Source organism: Vulpes vulpes, chromosome 4 (assembly GCF_048418805.1).
Source record: "Vulpes vulpes isolate BD-2025 chromosome 4, VulVul3, whole genome shotgun sequence".
In the NCBI taxonomy this organism is placed as follows: Eukaryota; Metazoa; Chordata; class Mammalia; order Carnivora; family Canidae; genus Vulpes; species Vulpes vulpes.
Window position 1 is genome coordinate 56,084,770 of NC_132783.1, and position 20,970 is coordinate 56,105,739.

The 20,970-nt window shown below is 36.1% G+C and overlaps 1 protein-coding gene across 50 annotated transcripts in view; it reads left to right on the forward strand.

Annotated features, from left to right (window-relative positions):
• The window catches only part of MAPK10 (mitogen-activated protein kinase 10), a 299,098-nt gene extending 280,100 nt beyond the window's left edge, over nucleotides 1–18,998 (forward strand). For 27 of the 50 annotated variants that reach the window (XM_025998146.2, XM_072755722.1, XM_025998147.2 and 24 more), the window contains 3 exons: nucleotides 1,398–1,461; nucleotides 3,111–3,188; nucleotides 13,979–18,998. In XM_025998146.2, coding sequence (XP_025853931.1) covers nucleotides 1,398–1,461; nucleotides 3,111–3,188; nucleotides 13,979–14,121 — 285 coding nt within the window. In that variant the 3' untranslated portion in view covers nucleotides 14,122–18,998. Of the gene's footprint in view, nucleotides 1–1,397; nucleotides 1,462–3,110; nucleotides 3,189–13,973 lie in introns of all 50 variants that reach the window. The other 23 variants (XM_072755734.1, XM_072755744.1, XM_072755735.1 and 20 more) reach the window with 1 other exon arrangement.
• Nucleotides 18,999–20,970: the final 1,972 nt, after the last annotated feature.

The window sequence follows — 20,970 nt, forward strand, 5'->3', positions numbered from 1 at the left end:
TAGTAGGGTGCTGCTTGTGGACCAAGAACCTCCGATAGAAGGCAGGAACTGTCTCTTGAAAATCTTGTTCATAGCCTTCCTATGACAGCCATTTTTGAGGTACGCATATCCTCATAGGCCTGAGTCACCTTATTGAGTAGCTCTTTTAGTTTCATACAACAATTTTTGCTTTTGGAGTATTGGACAGGATGAATTCTTGGGTGTTCCCTCTCATGGCACCAGAGATTGGTAGTTCTTCTTTCATTTAATCCATTGTCACGCAATGAAGCTCCTTAGCCTCTTCTCTACTTCATGGTCATATATTTTCCAAGAGATGTTTTTCCTTTCCATGTCACTTGACCTAAAGTAGAGCTATACCCTAGGTCATCATGGTAGATCTCCCCTCTCAAGAGATATTATTCTTCATCAGGAAAAGTGGCCAGGTAATCTATCTGAGACCCTCCTTCCTGGAAGGCACCTGGATTTGTGAAAAATCTCTCCTTTTCGGGATCCCTGGGTGGCGCAGTGGTTTGGCGCCTGCCTTTGGCCCAGGGCGCGATCCTGGAGACCCGGGATCGAATCCCACGTCAGGCTCCCGGTGCATGGAGCCTGCTTCTCCCTCTACCTGTGTCTCTCTCTCTCTCTGTGACTATCATAAATAAATAAAAATTTAAAAAAAAAAATCTCTCCTTTTCCATCTCTGAACTCATTATAGCAAAAGAAATACTGACTTCATTACTCAGACTGAAGGTCTTGTCATTTCATGTCTCCCAAGGGGCCCTCAGGGGTTTATGGTGACCCACCTCTATAGACAACTGGCAGGGTCTTCTGTCTGAGAGGGGAAAGTATCATTTAAACATAGGGCACACAATTATGTATAAAGGTATTTTATGATGCTTCACAAAACCCACAAAAGGTTGATTAGATCTGAATATGTCTTTCTACTAAGAACTAGTACTACATTCCATTGAGAGATATAAAAGACTCTTCTGTAGAAAGATCCAAAAATGGAACAAAATTTTATTATTTGGGAATAGTTTGTGTAGGGTTCTGTTATAGGGCAAGTGAATGGGGGGAAATAGCTTCTGGGTTCTTGAAATCAAACATCTCGTTTGCTTTTTAAAGACTACCTGTTAGTTGCTTGGACTTGGATCCTGAATCAGAAGGTGTTGGGAAGTGCGCTCTTGCTTTGGATTCTGCTGCCTTATTTGGTCAGCGGTAAATAACAGCTTATAAATGAATCCTTCATAAGTCTGTAGGAAAATTTGAACTTCTGTACCACTGCCATTACCCATAATTTATATGAAATTCTGATCATCACCCAAATCAATGAATAGCAAGGTATTCCCATGCACTGTAACAGTTTTAGTTATATTTGAGTTATTACACAAAACTTATAGTTTGTTTTTATTCTGCAGCCTCCACCTCAGATTTATGACAAACAGTTGGATGAAAGAGAGCACACCATTGAAGAATGGAAAGGTGACTTTACCACTTAAATATAAATTTTGCCTTTTTAAAACAAATTATCTTCAAGACATCTCCTTTTAAAGCAATTTAGTAACAAACGTTTTTTAACACTGTCCTCATATATATTCAACGCTTTCAAAACTTTATCTATATTTTCATACCAATAACAATATTGTATTTACTCAAGAATGAAAGGAATTAATTACTGACATTTAAAAAATAGTACCGATTGTAAAAGCATTTGTCATGATGGAGGGCAAGCTTCAATTAAAAATTTCAGAATTACACATTCCATGTTTTTACATAAAATTATCACATAGAATGAACAAAATTATGTCTAAGATGGCTTTAGACATTAGAAAATAAATGTTAATATATGAATTCATTCACTTCACTTATAGGACTTGAAAATTTAAATAGAAAATATATGTATCTAAATGGCTTATTTATCCTTCAAAGAAAATAATGAGTAAACACATTAGTTCATTTTTTCACCAAAATCTTCCAAGCACATAATACATGGTCAAGATTATACTCAGAGTGAAATAAAGCAGAAACTATGGAGAATTGTTAAACTAAAATAAATACAGAGCAGAATAAATATGAAAAACTATATGCAGGTCATAGCAAACCATTAGGTCAAAATGAGAAGGAACATAACAGAAGATCTGAAGGGAAGAAATATTTACTGCTTTGAAGGAATTAATCATCATAAGTTGGGGGGAAAAACAGGAAAGTACCATGTAGGGACGTATGGGGAAAACAAAGGGTAGGAAAGAACAAAAAAGTGTTATAAATGTAATAAAGAGATTTCTCTGGTCAAGGGGTCCTGCTGGAGAATATGGAAAAATGAGCGCATACAAACAGTGGACCAAGTAAACAAAGCTGCTAAATGATAGACAGAAAAGACTTAATTTGATCTAAATAAGGACCAGAAGGTACTCCTATGAGTTCATGTGTAGATAGGTATTAGGATTTAAATATTACTTGTGGATAAACATGGACTAAATTGGAAACTGGGGAAAGAAATACTTGTAAGGGACAATGATTATATAAATTGGAACCTGTCACAAAGCAAGAATGAGTAGCACTGAATGATTTTTAGTTAAAAGGGGAAACTTAAATGAAAAAAGATATACATGTTTGACTAGCAAAGAAAAAGCCAGAAATGGATGCCACTTTGGGAATAAATGTAATAATTGTTTTAATGTTGGGTTCTGGCAAGTTTAGTTTTACAAATTCAAGATTTGAGTCTAGTAAAAAATGAAGAATTAGTTGGAAAGTTGTTGGGAAGTAATAAAGTGAGGAGAGTATGAAAACTTTTTAGGTAGTGAATATAGAAGAAACATGGGTGCTCAAACTGAGCCACTAAAGTTCTTAAGAGATAAAGTTAGATGTCATCAGAAATCCCCTAAAGAATTCAGAACCAAGTAAAATATATATTCTTCCCACATTTGTTTGGTCAAATGCAAGCACTTACTTTTGCCCAGTTCTGTGCTATTGCAAGAAAATGTAGAAATAGAGGATTAAAGGAATCCCAACTGATTTGTAGTTTACTCAGACCCATGAAAATGTTATTATTTGTCCATAGCTAGTAAGGGTTTTTTTGCATATTAATGAGAAATTTGCTTTTTTATGACACTGTTATTTGTTTCTTACAGAACTTATCTACAAGGAAGTAATGAATTCGGAAGAAAAGACTAAAAACGGTGTTGTAAAAGGACAGCCTTCTCCTTCAGGTACTCACTCTCAGTGAATAACTAATCAACCAGTACTTGTGAATGTTTTTTGGCCCCAAGGGGGGTATTGCAGCCAATCACATTGCTAATAGAGAGCATGAACTAATATCACATGATTATTTCTCTCTAGTGATTTTTGGTCTATTCCTTTTGATGCTTAGTGTGGCATTCATTCTGATTATTCTGATTATGATGACCAGCACAAGAGTTCTTTCAGACTCATTTTAAGATAATAGTGACTGTTGAAGAAATGTTAAAACGGGCTGGTTGAAGGGTAACTGCTTCTCATCAAAACACGGCCATCATGTGCTCTGACCACCATATCAATGTAGAGGTCAGGAATCCATCCAGCCAAAACCTTTTTCCTCAGTCACTCTATTGTTGAAATTCTTCCCAAGGTTGGTGTGACAGTAGTTAAAGCAGTAAGATGGGTTCTGATTAAAGTCACAGTGGAGAATCTTTCAGTTTGCCATCCACAGAATCAAATGCACATTTGTACATCTCCTGTACATATTCTGCTGATCCTAGTAAGTGCTTTAGGATTACTTGAAATAATTTGCTGACACTCAGTGCTAATATATTTTTCCTAAGATCTATGTTCTGAATGTAAGGGATATATATAAAGAGTTTTAGAAAATGTGATAGCTTATCTCTAGCTTTAAACTACACTCAACTCATGCTGGCAAGAGTGTAGGCTGCAAATGATAAGTTGTTTAGAGGAAAATAGATTTGGCTCCCTACCTATGATAAACATTTTTTTTTCCTCATGCACTTTAAATTGTTTCAGGAAAAAAGATGTAGGATGAATTAAGCAATTCTTCATACTGATACTACTCTTTAAACAACTGGTTTGCCCCCAAATCGCTATGATGCTAAAACAGATCCAGTTCAGTTATGACATGTTTTTCTCATTCGAGTACTGTCCAATTCTATCCCAAGTCTTTCCTTTCCTCAAAGTAGGTGAAGGAAATCACTGCGGTTGTTTGCCCACCCCGCTCATTCTAGCATCCAGACTGATATGGGTCTGTAGAAGTGGTGCCTAACTTACCTGCATGTTCTGTCTGCTGCTGATTAAGGAACCCAAAGGCTGAATCTAACAACCTCAAGATGCCACCTACCAGGACAGAAAAACTCCTTGTTTTAAGAATTTGCATAATGGGGGATCCTTGGGTGGCTCAGTGTTTTAGTGCCTACCTTCAGCCCAGGGCGTGATCCCGGATCCTGGGATCAAGTCCCACATCAGGCTCCCTGCATGGAGCCTGCTTCTCCTTCTGCCTGTGTCTCTGCCTCTTTCTGTCTCTCTCTGTCTCTCATGAATAAATAAATAAAATTAAAAAAAAAAAGAATTTCCATATTGACCAGAACATGTTTTTCTATAATCATTAAGAAGTCAAAATACCAGGATCCAGTGAAGGTGGCCTAAGAGCTTAAGAGGGGACTAGACCAAATTTTTTTCAGGCTCTCTTCTGTTCATCTTTAATTCAAGTTATCATTAATTCATCTTCTTTCATTTTTTCAAGGAGTTTGGGATCATGCCACCTACTTCAGGACATCCCAAATTCTTCTTGTTTCCTCTTCCATCTTCCCCTCAGCTCCAACCAGGTCACTACAACAGTTCATCTGTGATGACGTAAAATCCACAGTTTTCCTTTAAACACTTTCATAACACTTCCACAAAAGTCTTATTCTCAGGATTCATTTATGCCAACTGTACAGTTCAGGGAAGACAAAAAGGGACTGAGGATGATACAAGTGAGATCAATTAATCATTAAAGGGATGGGATGAGTGGGCTGCCATACAAAAAAAAAAGGTTTAAATATTTGGTAAGGGAATGAAGTTTGTATATAATCAAGGCATAATTCTTCAATCATTAAAACTATACTTATCATTCAAAAAAAGGTGAATACATGTAGAAGTTTCTTTTAACTCATTAATGAGGGAAATGGCAGAATGGCAAAGGTAGTTCAATGAAAATATGAGAAATTAGGATTTATGTAGTCTGTGGAAAAAAATAATACTGAAATAAGATCACCAAATTAACCTAAAATTTGTAAATGTCCTACAGGATAACCAAACTTATCTTTGTGGTTATCTTTTCTACTGGGCAGAAAAAAATGATAATTTTATTTTATTAGTTTTATACAAGTTCACAGTGTTGTAAAGCATCTAGCTCCTAATCAATTGAGAATATTAAGTCAAACAAAGTTGTGTTCCACAAAACAGACAGGTGACCCTTAGGTGGGCTTTTTAAAAAAGGTTCAAGTGTGATATTAAAAGGTTGCATAGTCATTTTTTTTGCCCTAATCTCAAGTGCTGGATAATATTCTGAATAGTATCTAAAATTACTTACATATACAACTGCATGCTATGAATAGGTGGACCAAAATCCTGACCAAGTAAACATTTAAGTTTGCAAGAAATACATTAAAGGTGAAAAAAACCAGACTACTTTATATCATGGTTTGTTATTTCGGGGGGGGGGGGGGCTGGAAAATAAAGGCATTCCACTAAATTATTTAATGATAGATATAAATTAGCCTTAGAGAATTAGAATACTGGACCAGGGTGTATGAAATTGCTGCCAATTCAGATTCAATTTATTTAAAATCAAACACATCATTCTATAGATTCACTCATCCCAGTAGTAAATTTTTCTCTCAATTTTCCCATTTCTATTAATGGCAGCTCTATTTTCTCAGCCTCTCAGTCTGAAACCCCTGATTGACCTTATACTCCATACTTATATTATTTCTGACGGTCACTTCCCACATCCTAAAAGTTCTGCTTGCTGGCTGTCTTACATCCAGTTGCTACCAACCCTTCCCATTAACACCACCATGATTAAAGTTTTCCTGAAGTAATCTTGCTGACTTTAATCTCTACCTAAATTGATCTTGCAAGACTATATGCTTGGGAATTCCACTGCCAAGTACTCTCCAGTGGCTTTGTATCATGTCCAGTTTAAGCCTACTAACCTTTTCCTGATATTGACAACCCTCTATAATATTCCCCTGGTTTTTCCAATTTTCACACTACATCTATTTTAGAATCCCATGTTACCACTATTTTGCTTGACTGAATCCCCACCTCTTAGAATACTGCCCATTCTAAAATGTTCTTTTACCAAATACTACCTTTTCCCAAAATATTTTTTCATATTTGTCCTAAAAGACTTTTCATGTCTTTTCAAAGAATAAGATATTGCCTTCTTATGGATCCTACTAGTCCCTATATTTTAATTAATTAATTAATTAAATTTAAAATTTAAATTATTAAATTTTTACCAGCATGCTACTGTGTGTGTGTGCACGCGGATGTGTGTACACACATGTGATGTGTGTATATATATATATTCTGTAGAATGTGCTAGGAAAAAAAAAACAATTACTAAGAAAACTTGAAAAAGCTTTTTTGCATTCTTCATTGTGTTCAACTTTTTTTCATTACTGTTTACATATATTTTATTTTGTCAATAGCTAGGATGAAGTAATATTACAACATAGACTCCTAGAATATTAAGTCCTGGCAACACTAGGAACCTGGCAGCAAGAGAATAAGCTAATGCAGTTTCTTAGTAACAAAATTTTTCTAATACCAAAACTCATGTTTTAGTGATACTTTTAAAATATAAATAGAAAGTTAAATGTGCATTTGCAGAATAATTGAAATTCATTGATGGAGTTGTGTATCAATAAGAAATAAATCTAAACTTCAGATATGTTTCTAAATAAATAATTGTACTCCCTTCTGCTATCTGATTTCACTTGCATAGTGATTTATTTTCAAGAATAGCATGGCTGCTTGCTTTCTGAATTGATTTGTAAAGACTGCTAAGGGAATAGCAGACCAAGTATAGAAATTAATTTTCTTCTAAAGCATTTTTTATAAATATTAGAACTAGAACAAATAGAGGAGATCATTAATCTAAAATTTCTCAGTCCATTCACTACTCCCTTTCCAGCCAAGAAGTAAGCCTTGAATAAGTAACAATGACTCACCAAAATAAAGGTGCTTAGCTTTATCTCTTACCCATCAAGATGGGTAGAGATTTTATAGAATTTTTAAATGACAGATAAAATTTCCCAGATGACTAATATACAACCCCAGCCCCCACCACTCACCATATTCCACAAGCTATGGCAGTGTGTCATTCCAAATTAGAGTCACTGATCAAGTCCAGTAGTTACAAATTTTTTACTTACAATTTTTTTATTTAAAAATCTCAGCCCCAAACAAGTTAAGGTTCAAGATGATGCATAAAAGGAAGGGAATATATCTCAGTGATTTTTTTTATTCTAGTATTTCTTCTAATTCTCTGTGTCTATTTTTATATATGGATGGGTCAGGAAAATAATTCCCTTTAGAAAAGCAGAACATTTCCCCTGAAATAGTGAATATCTTTTGCTACATACTTCTAGTTTTAGAAATTTTCATTAGTGTAACTTCTTTCCATGAAAGCTTTTTTTTTTTTTTTGTCAAGTAATGTTGAAAGTAGCTACTGTTCCTCATTTGCAACCCTATTACTATCTTCAGTTACTTTTAGTAGAATTTTAATCAACAAATATTTGTAATGCTTTATTGATGGCAAACTTCAAAAAATGCATTTCTCTACTGGTTCTTCTGGAAAAAAATATAGAGGGAAGGGATATTTATCACACTGCTAGAGTATCCAGGGTAAGTGAACAATATAATCAAATTCAAGTCAGTTCAGTTCAATTTAAGGTATTTTCACAAACTGTTTGGCAGTAAATTAACAATTTGAAGCCAAGTTCCATGTCTTGACTCTTTTATTTGTGTTTGGTTTTATGGTTTACAAAGTTTATTTATTACCTACATAAAAAGAGACCTGAAAGGATCATCCAATAAAGTCAGAAGTGGCTACAGTCAAGAGAGTATTTATTATAGTGCAATAGCAGTAGTCACTAAGAAACAAAAGTTTTTTGTGTGTAGTAGTGAGGGACTAGGTGATGTTTAATGACCATCTTTTTTAAAGGACTGATTAATGGCATTTACCAATTTCTGTGGTATAATTATTCTTATTGTGACCAATTTCAAACTGCTGCTGTAACATCAATGAAGGCAGAGTTGGAAAGAGATGCTAATGCTAATACTTGGATCTCAGAAGCCACTCTTAAGTCTAGCACACTGCTAGACGATACACGTGATTGTTTCATTATAGTTCTCTCTATACTGAGACCCATTCTCATACAACAAGCAGATGTAATGGGAATTTTATAGAGGAAGCATTAGAAGAGAAGACATCTCCTAATGAATTTGTGCTGTAAAAAATATTAACAGTAGTCTATGAAACCATAGAAATATAGTTGATAAAGATTCTGAACTTTGAATAATTGAATACGAACTATAATTTGCATTCAATATTGATAAAATAAAGGGCAGGATCATTCCAGCATAGAAGATAGCCAGCTGATGAACAGAGAAAGACAACTACAACAAAATGGCTTCCCTTAGCAAAAAATAGGTTAGTGGTTTCATTAGTTTCATCGAAGGGAGAAATTTGGTTTCATTTACAACGCCTATCTGGAGGAGTACACACGAAAGATACTCAGTGCTTTGTTAAATTGAGTGCTTACTCTTTGCTGAATAGTAGAGATTGAGGGAGATAGGGGTAATGAAGAAGTATAATGAAAGAAATAGAAAGAAGCAGGAAAACAAACAAAAGAAATAGAAAGAAGCAAGGATTAAGTGAGGTAATCATGTAGCAAAACGCTGTGTAATACTGAGATCGCTTACATGAAATAATACTTAGAATGCTCCACAAACGTGTTGACAATATGCTGATTATTAAAATAGCTGCAGTGGGGGTGCTGTGTATCTTATAATCTGCAGTATGATCCCTTCTTATATGAAGAGTTTATTAAACACTACTTTCAGTTTTGTTGCTTTCATTCAGTATTATTTATAGATGTAAATTTGTTTTTCTGGGGAAATTTCCTCAAAGTTCTTTGTGCAATTTCTCTAGCTGCCATTGTTACAGGTTTCTGTTTATTTGCAAAAATCAAATTGTGTTCTTAAAAGGGAGCCTCGCCTCACCTAGGTTCTATCTCACCCTTGTTTGAGTCAACACTCAACTTTAACTGTGCCCGTCAGAACATGTCCATATAACCAGCTTCAGCCAGAAAAGGAGAAAAACCCTAGCTCAAGAGAAGATCAGAACTATTATGTAGAGATACTTTTAAGTAGTTTTTTATTTGTATTATGCCAAAACTTTATTTTAAAACTTTCAAACTGATTATTTTGTCATAATTTAAATAAAGCACACTAACAAAAATCTTCCTCATTAACATAGGCAGTTTGATTAATTATAACACTCATCAGATATATATGTCATCATTTGATCCATTTGGTCTCCTATCCTTGACATTGAGACTTCTTATTTAGTCAATCACTTCTATTTCTATATATTCTCAATGAATAGAAAACAATTCTATTTACAATAACATCAAAAATAATAAAACACAAATTTACAAAAAATTGTAAATTTTTTACTCTGAAAACAGTAAAACATTGTTGAAAGAAATTAAAGACCTAAATAATGGAAAGACTTCCATTCAGTCACTAATTAGATTTAATATTGTTACAATGACAATACTCTGCAAATTGATCTACAGATTAAATACTCATCATAGTCACAGCTGCCTTTTTCTTTGCTGAAATTGACAGCTGTTCTTAAAATTCACATGGAAACACAGGGGATACAGAGCAACTAAAATAATCTTGAAAAAAAAAAAAAGTTGGAGGATTCACACTTCCTGATTTCAAAATTTACCACAAAGTTGCAATGCTCATGACAGTGTGGTATTGGCCTGTACGTATAGAATTGAGAGCTCAGAAATAAACCCTTATGTTTATGGTCTATTGATTTGTAACAAAGATTTCAAGACAACTGCATGGGCAAAGAATTGTCTTTCCAATAAATAGTTGTAGGACAGCTAGATATCCACATGCAATAGGAGGAGGGTAGACTTCTACCTCATATAGTACCTAAGAATGGATCAAAATGGATCATAGACTTAAGTGTAAAAGCTATGATTTTAAAACTCTTATATGAAAGTACGTTAAATTTTCAGGATCTTGGGTTATATCTAAGAAAGAGTTTCTTTCTCAAGAAAAGGACAGTGGCAAAAGGAAAAAAAAATAAGTAAATTCAACTTTATCAAAGTTAAAAAAACACATGTGTTTCAAAAGACACCATCGGGAAAGTTAAAAGACAATCCATAGGATAGGAGGAAAACATTTGCAAATCTTATATAATAAGATACTTGTATCCTGAATACATAAAGAACTCTTACAATTTAATAATAAAAAGAAAATAACAATTAAAAAATGGCCATAAGGGACAGCCCGGGTGGCTTAGCGGTTTAGTGCCTGCCTTCAGCCCAGGGCCTGATCCTGAGGACCCCAGATAGAGTCCCACGTCGGGCTCACTGCATGGAGCCTGCTTCTCCCTCTGCCTGTGTCTCTGCCTCTCTTTCTGTTTCTCGTGAGTAAATAAATAAAATCTTTAAAATGACCATAAGATCTGAATAAACATTTCTCCAAAGCGATATACAAATAGCCAACAAGCACATGCAAAGACACTCAACATCATTAGTCACTAGGGAAGTACAAATCAAACCACAACGAGAGGGATGCCTGGGTGGCTAGGTGGTTGAGCGTCTGCCTTTGGCTCAGGGTGTCATCCCAGGGTCCTGGGGTCGAGTCTCACACTGGGCTCCCCACAGGGAGCCTGCTTCTCCCTCTGCCTATGTCTCTGCCTCTCACTCTGTGTCTCTCATGAATAAATAAATTAAAAACAATAACAACAACAACAACAGCAAACCACAATGAGATACCATTTAACGTACACTGGGATAGCAACAATAAAAAGATAGTGAGGGGTACTGGGGAGGATGAGAGAAAATTGGAGCCTTCATACACTGCTGGTAGGAATGTAAACTGGTGTAGCCACTTTGAAAAACTGTTAATTTCTCCAATGTCAAACATAGAGCTAATTTGTGATCTACCAACTCCACTCTTAGGTATTTGCCCAAAAGAATAAAAACCTGTATATGAAAGTTCGTAACAACATTATTCATAGTAGCCAAAAATAGAAACGGCCTGTCCATCTAATGCCCATCAACAAATAAATAGGTAAACAAAAGTGATATAGCCACACAATGGAGTGTTATTCAGTAGTAAAAAGGGATAAAGTATTGCTACATGGTACAGCATGAATGAACTTTGAAAACATTATTCTATATGAAAGAAGCCAGTCGCAAAATCATTTACACCCAAAGTTTAAGTTATTATTTATTTGAGGATCAGTACCTATTGTTCCCTTTTTTGTATTCTTTCACATTCCCCATAATTTACATAAATATGTTTATAATCAACAAATAAAAATTTAAAATACTTATAAAATATATATGATCTTTCTTAGCTTATGTGTATGGGTCCTTTCCACATATTGTCACATTTTAATCACATTTTTCCATAGGGAAGAGATGTCTACTCCAGGAGCAAAGAGACTGTGTTAATCGCTCCACTTCATAGATCTTTAAATTTTTTTTAAAATTTGAGTATAGTTGACACACAATGTTACATAAGTTTCAGGTGGTTCCACTTCTCTACACTTATGCTGTGTTCACTGCAAGTGTTGTTACACTTACAATATTATTACAATACTATTGAGTATATTCCCCATGCTGTGCCTTTTATTCCTGTGACTTACTCATTCCATATCTAGAAACCTATATCTCCTACTCCTCTTCGCCCATTTATGACCATCCTCCCACCCTTCTGCCCTCTGGCACCCATCAGTTTGCTGTCTGTGTTTATAGGACTGATTTTGATTTTTGCTTGTTTGTTTGTTTATGCATTTGTTTTGTTTTTTAGATTCCATATATGAGTGAAATCATATGGTATTTGTCTTTCTCATTTTGCCTTATTTCACTTGGTATAATAACCTCTAAGTCCATCCATGCTGTTGCAAATGGCACAGTCTCATCTTTTTAAATGGCTGTGTGACATTCCATTATATAATATTATAATAAACATAGTGGTGCATATATTTTTTCAAATCAGTGTTGTTTCCTTTGGGTAAATAGTAATGGAAATATTGTATTATATGGTATTTCTATTTTTAATTTTTTGAGGAAACTCCATACTGTTTTACACAGTAGCTGTATCAATTTACATTCCCATCAACAGCATATGAAGGTTCAGTTTTCTACACATTCTCATCAACACTTGTTTTTTTTATTTTTTTATGCTAGCCATTCTGCCAAGTGTCAACTGATATGTCTTTCTCAGTTTGATTTGCATTTCCCTGATGATGTGTTATATGGAGCATCTTTTCATGGATCTGTTGGCCATCTGTATGTCTTTGGAAAAATATCGATTCAGGTCCTCTGCCCATTTTTCTAAGTCAGGTTGTTTGTTTTTTGGTTTTGGGTCATATAAGTTCGTTATAGATTTTTTCTGATTTATTAGATCTTTGTGATAGCACTTCCGTAATGTATTTTGGATTTGTTATTTTTCACCAGGTATATCTTGCACACTGTATTTACTCAAATAAGATAACATTTTAGTGAGATTTCCTCATCTCTGATTTTATTAGATGATTTACAGATATTTTTAGTAGCAAACTATTTCACAAAACATGCATTTTATTACCTATGTTGCTTAAGTGTAAAGAATATATAGAAAGGAAAAGTAAACTGTTCTCAAGGTGCTATGGTTTAATCATATTTTACAATGACTCTGGCTTACCTGTTCTTTGTACTTCTCAAAGGTATTATAACTTAGCAAGTATTACTGAGTGATTACCATGAGCAAGTTTCTTGTCAGAGTTTTAAAATCTTTGTATTCCCATAGAGCAGATAAATAAGATATTTCTTTTCAATTTAATTTTAAGAATTTAGGGTTTTTTTTGTTTTGTTTTGTTTTGTTTTGTTTTTGTTTTTTGTTTTTTTTTTAGATCACCACCGGGTAAGCAAGCCTGCTAGAAAGTAAGCCACAATCAAAAAGTATGCTCTAGCATGGAGCTTACTTTAAAAAAAAAAGTGGTCTGGCTTCTTCTATTATTATTATTATTATTATTATTATTATTATTATGTCTATGATAAGTTTCACTGTAAGTCCTACATAGCCTTTCTGTATGGATTTTAAGTTTGATACCACATTAATGACTACAATAATATTTATTTAGTATACCTTCATTTCTTAAGAGCTGTAGTCTCCAAGTAATTCTGTTTGCTGGACTCCCAACTCAGCCCAAATTTTTGGGATAGGACTCTTACATGTGTTTCTTTTAAAAGCCCTGCATTAAAAACATCCAGGTTCAGATCATTACATTAAAAGGTTCTGCTCATCTTCCTCAGTAGGACAGTGGTCTTCATCCTTTTACTACACAGTGTCTAGGAGCTTTTAAAAAATGCAAATGCCTTTGCTTTATACGGGCCAATTATATGACGATATTGGAGGCGAGAGGGGTGACTGGGGTTTTTAGTAGGATATTTTTGTTTGCTTGCTTTTCTTTTCTTTTAAGAGCATTACAAGTGGTTTCCAAGGTAGAGTGAATATCTTGTGACCCAGGACTCTGGGTTGCTGTTTTGATTTTCACCATCTAACACAGTGCCTTGGATTAGTTGTTCTACGAAGACCTGTTGAATGAACGATGGATTAGACATCACCTCTTGTATTTGCCCATGCCTGCATCCTGAATGACATTAAGTTGAGTCTAGTTCTAGATTTAGTCATGTTGGTTTTCATTTTCTTAGCACAGGTGCAGCAGTGAACAGCAGTGAGAGTCTCCCTCCATCTTCGTCTGTCAACGACATCTCCTCCATGTCCACCGACCAGACCCTGGCCTCTGACACTGACAGCAGCCTGGAAGCCTCAGCAGGACCCCTGGGTTGTTGCAGGTGACTAGCCGCCTGCCTGCGAAACCCAGCGTTCTTCAGGAGATGATGTGATGGAACACACACACACATACACACACACAGACACGCACACACACAAACGCAGACATGCAACTACAAGAAAATGGCAAGAGAGAGAATCCAAGCCTAAAATTGAAACCAGTCGTTCAGCCTGCTTCTTCTCCAGAATTCTGTATTGCAGCTAAGCTAAATGTATATTTAACTTCTAGTTGCTCTAGCTTTGGTCTTCCTCCAATGATGCTTCCTCCAGAAAGCAACTCAAACACAACTAGAAAAGCCTTTTCCATAAAGTGTAATTTTAATGGCTGCAAAACCAGCAACCTGTAATTGCCCTTTCAAATGGCATGACAAGGTGTGCAGTGGCCCCATCCAGCATGTGTGTGTCTCTATCTTGCATCTACCTGCTCCTTTGGCTTAGTCAGATGGATGTAGATACAGATCCGCATGTGTCTGTATTCATACAGCACTACTTACTTAGAGATGCTACTGTCAGTGTCCTCAGGGCTCTACCAAGACATCATGCACTGGGGTACCATACGGTCCATTTCATGTGATCTATTACTCTGACATAAACCCATCTGTAATATATTGCCAGTATATAAGCTATTTAGTTTGTTAATTGATTAAGCTGTATGTCTTATAAGAAAACATGTAAAAGGGGGAAATTATGGGGGGAGTGAGCTCTCTAGGACCCTTGAAGATGTAGCTTCCAAATTTGAACTGATTAAATGGCACCTGTATACCAATTTGTAGAAAGAACATATGTGATGCTTATGTACAGTGTGGGGGCGGGAGAGGGTGACAGTTTCCAGGTACTAAATGGTTTGGCCTTTAGAAGGAATGTGGGAATAATAGCTGACGGTCTTTTCTCTGACAGTGAGCAGGTAGGAGGGTTTCCAGTGTAGCATTGCAGTACGGAGGACTTCCTCAAGTAGATCATTACCCAGATACTAGGAGACACCGACATCCATATTTTAGAGAGTAGACTTCATTTGTCCCTTACAAATTATGTGTCACAACTGGAAAGAGAGTGGCAGGTGGTGAGGCAGGGTTACTGCATCCATATCTGATGGTAAGAATCCCTCCCTGGAACACAGTGGAATTGACATCCAGATGATGTCCTTAATAGGAAATGAACCTACGTAGCCTATTTTCAGATTGTGGGTTGTGTTTTCCATGAGTGTGCAACTTCCCAGGTTTATACCCTGCCATGATTTTGTTTTAAAAATATTCCTTTCCTCTTCTGGAATTAAAAAATATTAATTTCTTAAAAACAAACAAACCCATAACATGGGGTGATCCTCAGGTCAGCAATTGAAAACATTTCCACAGACATTACTATTCCTCAGGGGTTTCCCTGACTTCTTAATATGGCTGATGTTTCATGTTTATTTATTTTCATAAAGTCAAACAATTGAAGAAGGGCTGATAAATCTGAGTTTTGTACCACAGTTGATGTGACAGCAATAACTCTACCCATAAGTTACTGCTGCTAAATAGCTTTAGCAATATGAGTTTGTCTTAAAAGCCATGAAGCATTTGTGTCAATGTTTAGCAAAATCACCTGAATTAGCTCCAATCAAATGACAGTGCTCTCCTGAGCACTTAAGAAGGCACTGTGAAACATCTTGGTTATATACGAGGTAATACCAGGGTGACTTCTCAGCAATAACAGGGACCTGGTGGAGGCTTCCCTTCTTGTTCACTTTGGTGAAGTACCCATCACAGCTATTTGCACTCTGACCATTTTGGTGCTCGCCAGTGTGGGGGTATTTCACCTGAAGAAGAAGTGAAACACACAAAATGGATGGTTGATGAGTGGGCTATGACTGGCAAATGGAATCCCTTCAAAAATAGAGCAAACAAGAATGCTGCGCTCTGAAAACTGCCTTAAATACAACAATAGGGAAGCTTTGTCTCTTTCAAGCAATAGAGCCAACCCCCATCATCACCATGAGAGCAATGCTGCCATTTATGAGATTGCTTCGCAGTAGGATGCGTGACAAGAGGTCATTTGTTTAAAACGAGAGGAAAAAAAAATAACATTAGCCTGTGCAGCTTGTCCCCTGGAATGAAAGTGTCCCAGCTTCTTTCTCTTGCTGCCATTCTTTTTTGGTTAATATTGCCAACAACCCGATTTTTAAGATAACCTCTGCACTCACATGGGCTCTCTCACTTCTCTTTCTGTCATGCTTCCCACCCACCCACCCCCTTTAAAAAAAAAACTCTAAATAGATGAGAATACCTTATCCTGTACCTCCTTTCTCTGTATTTTTCTCTTGCTATACCTGTGTCCTTTCTATGCCTGACTTTCTAACACTTGCGATTAAGGGCAGGAAACAGGCAGCTATTTGAAAGAAAGTAAATCGCGAGGATAATTTCATCAGCCACAGAATGACATCAAAAGCCAGAAGGAAATCTCCAGCCAGCATCTTAGAAGTTCTTGACAGTTAGGTTATCTTTTATATGTGCAGAAGTGGTGAAGTGGTGATTTTTTTTTGCCCATGCAGATTAAACCAAGCAAGAACTAGGTAATGCTCCCCTGCTATTGCTATCTTCCACTCTGCTAGCCTGATCTCTCCCATTGTATGGCTCTCAGGAGCTGGTTACTTTTAGCCAGATCTCCCTTATACTCAAGAAAAAATGGAATAAATCCTTCAGATTGACATATCATGGACAATAAAGCAAAAAGTTTGACTTCTTGCCTGCTAATTCTAATTCTATAGAATTAATTTTACTAGGTTATCAAAGCAAGATAGGTAATAGGACAACAAAGAAAATCATCATTTCAAAAGCTCACCAGCCCTTCACCATCCTGGGTCCACTTTATTATAATATCTTCAGAGGTGATTTTGTTATTATCAAAATCTTAGAATGTATTATGTTCTGCAGTGAGTCTTCTCTTTAAGAAACAAGTATTTCCTCTATAGTCAGCTATTAATTCCAAAGGACTTTCTTGCTTTTCAGACTTGGAAGTATCAAGTCACCTGGACTATATGACTGGGAGAAGGAATGTCCTGCCTGTGGTTGGGGTTCCTTTAGAAATGTGAAGTTGGCAGTCTGAGAGGCCTAACCTTTTCTCCATCTATGGGGCTGATGGTTTCACAGTGATCCTTAATGAAATGTTTGGTAGTATTTTGTGGGAGGGATGGCTGTGTGCCCACATGCAGAAGGAATGAAATTCTTGGGAGAGCTTGGCAAAATCACCACCACTTTGAAATATTTATTTAGTTTTTGGTCATCGTACTCATTTTTAAAAGGAGATACATTGGCCTTACAACCAAATTTCTTCTTGTGGAATAAGAACCACTGATAATCTTGCATCTTCAAGAATCTGATGACTGAGCTTTGTAGGAATGTATACTTGGGTGGACCAGGTTCTGGCTAATTCCTCCAATTGAAGTAAGCTATTTAATTGAGGGCTGAGGGAATAGTTTTTTCCCAATCTGTTACCATTATTAGAAAATATTGCCTACGACTGCTGATACCAGCTGACTGGGAAATCATAAAATAGACCTCGACAAAGGGAATAAGTGGAATAGATGAGAATACACCAGTCCTTTTATGACCTGCCAGAGGAAAAACAAGCAGAACTGACTTTTAAATTTTAAGTATTCATTGTAAAATCTAAATTCTACAAAGCCTACTTCTATTTAATTCTCTTAACATATGATAATCAAAATCTTAAAAACATTATGCTCGGTAAAGAATGTTGTCAGCCGGCTTTGCTGAAAAATTTATCTTCTACAGCTTAGAGGAAGGAATAATATTGTCCCAGCAATCTTTGATCCCCATGACTTTGGATCTGAAGAGAGACCCCCCACTCATCACCCACAAGCTCCCCCCAATATTTTAATTGTGAGTCCTACATTTTCCACAGATAAAATTAAACCAAGCAGGGATACTCCTTTCTGTAAAAACAACAAGCAAGTTACAATGTAAATAAATATATTAGTCATTTTCCATGTGACTAAAATATAAGATTTTGGTATCTGTTTTGGCACTTAGTTCTTTCTTTGTCTGAAATGGTTCACTCTGACCCATTTCCTTGGTCAGTCAAGCTGAAATGGAAGGCCTCTGTTTGTATGTGGACTCCTGTATATCTAACTTTTGATTATGTGGGACCAATGGCCAGTATATTCTAATGAAAACAAACCTCCCAACCCTTGTCTAGCATTAAACTGTTCACCTTGCCATGTTTATCTTGCAACAAGACCTATCTTGCACATGCCTGTTATTCTGCATGATTGGACTCAAAAGACTATTACCAATGATAAGAATTGTCCTGTGTCAGTGTTTATAAAATGGACTTAAAGCACACCCACATTCATATACACATCACCCAGATAGTTCTAGGTCAACCCTGGAAGGCAAAACCATGCATGCCCAGTTTCTTTGCGAGGTCTTAGTGGTGAGAACAAAAAGTCAGCCTGATGGATCAAATGCAATCTCAGTGATGTTTAATAAGGATTTGAAATTATTTAAACCATATCTGTGTTCCTTCTCACTCTTTTTTTCATTTCTGTTTTTTTCCCTTTATTTTCAAAATGTCTGTGGAACAAGAGGGTGAGTGGGGGAGAACTTCGGCTTTTTTGGACTCTGTAGGTGGATGCTGAGTCAATGCATTGTGATTTCTGTTTCTTATGAATTATTAAAAAAACAGAGCAAATCTGCTTCCCTTAACATGAAACCAAATCCAAATTCAAACTTTGTTGGAGTTTGCCTGTTGACAATGGTTATTGTGCTGCCTGTAGTCTTGAGTTTTATGTCCTGACAGGAGCTTGAAGCATCTCACATGATTTCATAGTGTCATCTGATTACGCCAGGGAATAAATAAGAAATGACGAATGACCTACCTTCTCACTATGGGTAAAGAGCGTGTAATATGTATGGGACAATATAGAAGGCTGTGTTTTTGTTTGAGACTGGTTTCTCCTAAAGATAACCTTCATTTCTGTCTGCAAATATCAGTTATATATCTGCAATTTGGTAATTTTCTTCTATAAAATCAATGAAGGAGGAAAATAATTTTCGGTGAGGATTAGATAAATTGAACAGGATTAAATATCCTTAGGTTAATTTATCAGAATTCCAAATCAGTTTCATTATTACCCAAGAGAGAAGGTTAGTAGATGTTTTGCCATATGATAGGCAATCTTAATACCTGCAATTCCTTGATGAATTAAAAAAGCAATAAGATTTTGTGGCTTGATAAGGAAGTCACTGAATCTATGTTAATTTAGCTGGAAGTATTAAAAAATGTCAAGGAATAGCCTTTTTATTACTGTGAAGAAAACGTTTTATTTAACTAATTCGCTGTTAGAAAATCTGAAAGCTAACCATATTTATTCTTTTGAGATAGCACAATATATCTTCATAAGAAATATAGAAGAAAAATAGAAGCCATATGCCTTTTGCCTCTCTGGCATAGATTCTATCCCATTTTTAAGCCACAACTCTTCACTCTTTTAATAAAGTGTGTTTAAAAATGGTCACATATAGGTACCTGAAAATGCCTCCAATAGTAAGAAGGGAAATTGCATTCCATTAGATTGTTCTTGGAGAGAAGGATCAGAAGAAGTTATTGGTGCATACTAGGTACCATAAAAGGTTACCAAATATTTAGGTAATTTGACCTGTTTCTCACTGAGGAGAAGAAAGGAGTCTTGGAAATAACATTTCTTGTAGTTACTTATGTAGGGATCAACCTAGGAGGATGGTTCTATTTGCTCAATAACTGCACTGAGTTTTATCCAAGATTAGAGGGTTTTGAGATTATCAGTTCATCACAATGCGATTCACACTTGCATTGTGCCATCCGCCCTCCCCTCCGGGTTTTGAAGGATGTACACAGAACACATTTGCAAGTAGTGAAGCACACCGAACATCCCAAGGTCTCAGATCACTTCATGTTGGGGACCACTGCATGGGACATGTTCTCTCTCAGCTCCAGACTGAATTCCATCTGTTCAACCTTTTACAGAAGTGTGGTCTGTTTTAGTTACTGAAAAATAAGCTGTTGAAATGGACATATTTCAAACACGTGAAATGTGATGACATATACCCAAACAAGAGTCAAATGCTCGTTTGGAATTTCCCACCTTTCCTATTCCACCTGTTTCTTGCTTTAAAGGCATGCTTATCCTGATATAGAAGTTAACATAAAATAACTCTGAAATGCAATTTCAGAGGATCAACCTTCACTTCGTGGAGTGGGTAACTTTACCTCCTTGTCACTGAACTTCTGGTACTGTCCTTTCCTGATCTTGTCTGGAGTCTTTCTGTTTACCCAATAGTCAAGATTCTTGGCAACTCAAAAGCACGTGTAAAACACAATTCATCTTACAAAAACATTCCACACTCTGCCTAGGAAAGTGTCTTGCTTATAGTTTGCCTGCTATCAATTCTTTTCCATTAACATTGGTGAAATTCTGACTATGAAAATTTTACACGATATCAATTTTTATGACCCAAATAATATTTTACATGGATTGGGGGAACTAGTAATATTAAAGTATTTCTTTTATAAAAGTAAGACTTTCAAAAGCAATTGCTTCTTAATGTTAATACATTCCAAATTTGGATTTGGTTCAGATTAAGCTCAAGAAAACAGGTATGAATTTCCACTTTAATTTCTGAGCTACACTTTTTAAAAAAGATTTTATTTATTCATGAGAGACACACACAGAGAGAGGCAGAGAGGAAGGCAGTGGGAGAAGCAGGCTCCCCACAGGGAGCCTGATGCGGGAATCGATTCCAGGACCCCGGGATGACACCCTGAGCCAAAGGCAGATGTTCAACCACTGAGCCACCCGGGTGTCCCTCTAAGCTACAT